Source organism: Ceratina calcarata, unplaced genomic scaffold (genome assembly GCF_001652005.2).
Source record: "Ceratina calcarata isolate Rehan_Ccalc_2016 unplaced genomic scaffold, ASM165200v1 scaffold2580, whole genome shotgun sequence".
Classification (NCBI taxonomy): Eukaryota; Metazoa; Arthropoda; class Insecta; order Hymenoptera; family Apidae; genus Ceratina; species Ceratina calcarata.
The window spans coordinates 1-1,451 of NW_017147896.1; the positions used below are offsets into that span (position 1 = coordinate 1).

At 37.6% G+C, this 1,451-nt stretch overlaps 1 protein-coding gene across 1 annotated transcript; it reads left to right on the top strand.

The window, feature by feature from the left end:
- Positions 1 to 432: 432 nt before the first annotated feature.
- On the top strand, positions 433 to 1,425 carry LOC108623262 (uncharacterized; the record flags this gene model as incomplete). Its single annotated transcript, XM_018021647.1, has 4 exons — positions 433 to 645; positions 818 to 912; positions 975 to 1,154; positions 1,287 to 1,425. Coding segments are annotated over exons 1-4 (627 nt in total), but the record flags the coding sequence as incomplete, so codon positions are not given.
- Positions 1,426 to 1,451: the final 26 nt, after the last annotated feature.

The window sequence follows — 1,451 nt, forward strand, 5'->3', positions numbered from 1 at the left end:
TTTCGAATTATTTTTAATCAGTACATTTGCTTAAGGCTCGGTACTGTTCTGACAAAATCAGTAAATATGATCTCTCTAGCGTGCATTCGATAAACTGCTCCGATAATTTTAGCTACAGGAAACAGATATAATCGCGTATCATCAAAACTGCGATGTGTCATACTAAAAAATCTGATTACGATCCAGAAACAAGCTGCTGTTAAAAGTGAGAACGAACCGTTGTGAATTTCTCGTGCGAGCGGAACGAACGCAGTCAGAAAAGACTTGCCTTACATGAGTAGACTGCGAATTCGATGCGTTTGTAAAAATACCGAATGTATAGAAAATAGAAACGGGAGTATAAAGCTATATAAAATAACGGAGTGAGTTCAGACTGATTTTTACTCGACCGTCATGAATGTTTTATTTGGCGTAAAAAACCGCAGTCTATTTATGAGAAAACTACTATTGTTCGTGGCGATTCTTCAATCTTTTAATCCGGCGGAATCGGTGAACGGTGTGATATGGGATAAGAAAATCCAAGATTTCGTGCCGATCTTCAGCGTCTCGGCATTCACATTCGCGAAACAGGATGTGCTCGTGCGTAGTTGGAAAGAGGAGACGCACAACTTTCAAGGAAGAATAGTCCGACACACTTACTTTGAGGTGAATTATTGAACCAAATAGCAAGTTTTTACTCCGTAAAATAATGATGAAATGCAATCGACATTAATTTGAAATCTACGGTCGAATAAGAAATAAACTATGTATATACATGGAATGATTGAAACCCGTCGCGTATTAATCGCATTCTATCGTTTAATATTTTTATCCTTAGGAATGGAACATCGTCAATTCAAAAAATAATGGAACTGAAGTGACCGGCGTTATCGGCGAGATTTGGAATACATTATCAGAACACTTGAATTTCACGTAAATGAACGACTTTCACGTGAAATCACGTATAAAAATTACGGGGACATAAATTATTCCAGATTAAAACCGATTAAATCGGACGAGACGTCTCTAGGGACAAGGGATGCCAATAACACTTACAACTTCGGATTGCTAAGTGCAATACAAAAAAATGGAACGGACGTATTATCGAGGGTTGAAATCACTGGCGGCCTTCGACCTCATATCATGCAAATCACCGTTCCGTTATGGAAAATTGGGCAAGTTGAAACGGTTCAAATGTGATTTCGTTCCAAGTAATGTCAATTACTTCTTAAGTTCGACGATACCAGAAAACAAGCCGAAATTACATATGCAAGCAAAAACTGATATGAATGAATTCTTGTATACAGTCATAAATTGTATATACATCAAAAAATGACACACGTGTATACTTGGATGTGGAATTTGTTTACCCCGAAGGTATGGTACGCCGTTCTGATAATGTACATCCTTTTCAGCGTGTGCAATCATTTATCACAAAGAATCAATGTAAAATTCTTACGGAAAAAGCCGAG